The 2,205-nt window shown below is 41.3% G+C and overlaps 1 protein-coding gene across 1 annotated transcript; it reads right to left on the reverse strand.

Moving 5' to 3' along the window:
- Positions 1–566: 566 nt before the first annotated feature.
- LOC138899690 (uncharacterized) lies at positions 567–1,202 on the reverse strand. Its single transcript, XM_070186372.1, has one exon. The coding sequence runs from the start codon at positions 1,200–1,202 to the stop codon at positions 567–569; it is 636 nt and encodes a 211-aa protein (XP_070042473.1).
- Positions 1,203–2,205: the final 1,003 nt, after the last annotated feature.

Consider the following 2,205-nt stretch of genomic DNA (forward strand, 5'->3'; position numbering starts at 1 on the left):
CACAGTAATGTCACATGCATCAATAAGCTTCTGGACTGCTCTTTTCAGATGCCAACACTTTTCTATGCAGTGCCCCGGGGCATCAAAGCAATATGCACACCTTTGAGAATAATCAAAATTCTTTGGAAGGGGGTTCGGCCTTTTTATTTGAATCGGCTTCAACATGTCCAATTGCCTCAACTTTTGAAACAAACTGGCATATGATTCTCCTATAGAAGTGAAAGACTTTTCCTTTTATTGCTGCCTTTTCATTTTGTACTCCGCCCTCGGTTGGAACCTCTTGCAGGTAGGTGGTTGATATGCTTGTAGAGGTGGGTAAGACATTTGTGGAGGTGGTGCCAGCCGTTGCGGGTGTTGTGGATGTGGAGCATATGGCGGTGCATTGTGGACTGGGAGGGTGAGGTATGACTTTGGGGATTTTGTAGAGAGAATTAGCATTGGGGAGGATTATCTAGAGTACGGGGATATTCATGGGGTCGATGTTGAGGCTGAAAGCGTTGAGCAAGAACGCCCGCTGGATCTTGTCATTGGCAAGGCTCAACAACATCTTTTCTATTTCTCTTCCTTCAACCCAAACTTATAGAGATGTTCTGAATGTCTTCTGTATTACTTTTCCATACAGCATAGCTCATGGTTTTGCCTGACTTGATTCCTTCTTCTACCATCTTCCCCATTTTTACCACGTCATTGAAAGGTTGACCTAAAGCCAGGATCAAATAACTGAAGTAGGTGGGTCCCTGAGCTTGTAGGAAAATCTTAACCATTTCTTCTTCATCAAACGGGGGACTGACCCGAGCAGCTTGTTCCTTCCATCTGAGCCCAAACTCCCTAAAACTTTCCTCGTGTTTCTTTTCCATCTTAGATAGGGAGGGGCGGTCTAGGATAATGGCTATATTGTACTGAAAGTGTCGAACAAAATCTTGAGTCATGTCATCCCACGCATACCACTTACTGACATCTTGATGAGTATACCATTCCAAGGATGCCCCACTCAAGCTCTCACTGAAATACGCCATCAACAACTCATCTTTCCCGCCAACACTTCTCATTTCACTGCAATAACCCCTCAGGTGGGACACTGGATCTCCACACCTATCACACAAGTTAAACTTTGGCATTTTTAACCCCTCGGGCAGATGAACATCAGGCAACATACACAAGTTATTGTAAGACATGTTAGTCTGATTTCCTATCCCTTGCATGTTCTTTAAGGACTGTTGGACCCGAGGAGAGGTTGTTGAGAATTGGTGATGGTGGGAATAGTGGACATGACAGGAGGGTTATTTTTGGAAAATGTAGTTGGAGGACGAACAATGGAGCTACTAGGGAGGTTAGGAAAGCTATGATAAGAGGGAAACTCTGGAGGATATGGTAGATCATCTGACAATATGGCCGGGGCTTGGGTGAGGGTAGCATCTAGGAAGCTAGGTGGTGGCGGGGGTGGTGCTTTCCCAGTCATCCAAGCCTGATACATGTCCGCCATGTGTTGTCTTAACATCCTTACCTCTTCAACCAACCCAGTATCTTGTTTAACCAATTTCTTTTGGGCACCAGTATCAACTAACTCAATTTCGTTGTCGTCTGCCATTGCCTTTCGACTTTATGTTGTAAGGAAGAGTTACCAGTTTAAGAACCACAAACCAACTACCCTTCTGCTATAATGAAGCAACAAAGAGGAACAAAGTGAAGTCATCACGTTAGAGATAGGGCATTTAACATAAGATAATCTCACATTATGTGCAATGTACCTAATCACAGTTAACAGTTCTAAAATGACTTCGAGGGTACGAAAGTCATAGGGCATCATCCCAATTTGCTTGTTCTAGCCTCCCTTTTCTCTTTCCTCTTTACACTCCTTGGTTTGCTCATTTTCTTTCATCTCTTTTTCTTTCAGATTATCATTCTTTTCTTTCCCCTCGTCTCACAACTTCATTTTTTTTTCTTCTTTTTTTTTCTTCTTTTTTTCTTTTAATTTTAAAAATAATTCGATTGAACCCGATGTAGGTTGCCTACGTATCATGTGGGAACATGAATCAGATCTTGCGTAGTTCAGGAAAATCAGGAATAAAGTAAATAAACTAACTCTATTTTTTTTGGATTTTAATTTTTTTTTTAATTTTCGAAAGAAAGAATTATAAAGAAGAATTTTTTTTTTGAAATTCGAATTTTTTATTTATTTTTCGGAGAAAGACTTCGGAAAGAAGA

Source organism: Nicotiana tomentosiformis, chromosome 10 (assembly GCF_000390325.3).
Source record: "Nicotiana tomentosiformis chromosome 10, ASM39032v3, whole genome shotgun sequence".
Classification (NCBI taxonomy): Eukaryota; Viridiplantae; Streptophyta; class Magnoliopsida; order Solanales; family Solanaceae; genus Nicotiana; species Nicotiana tomentosiformis.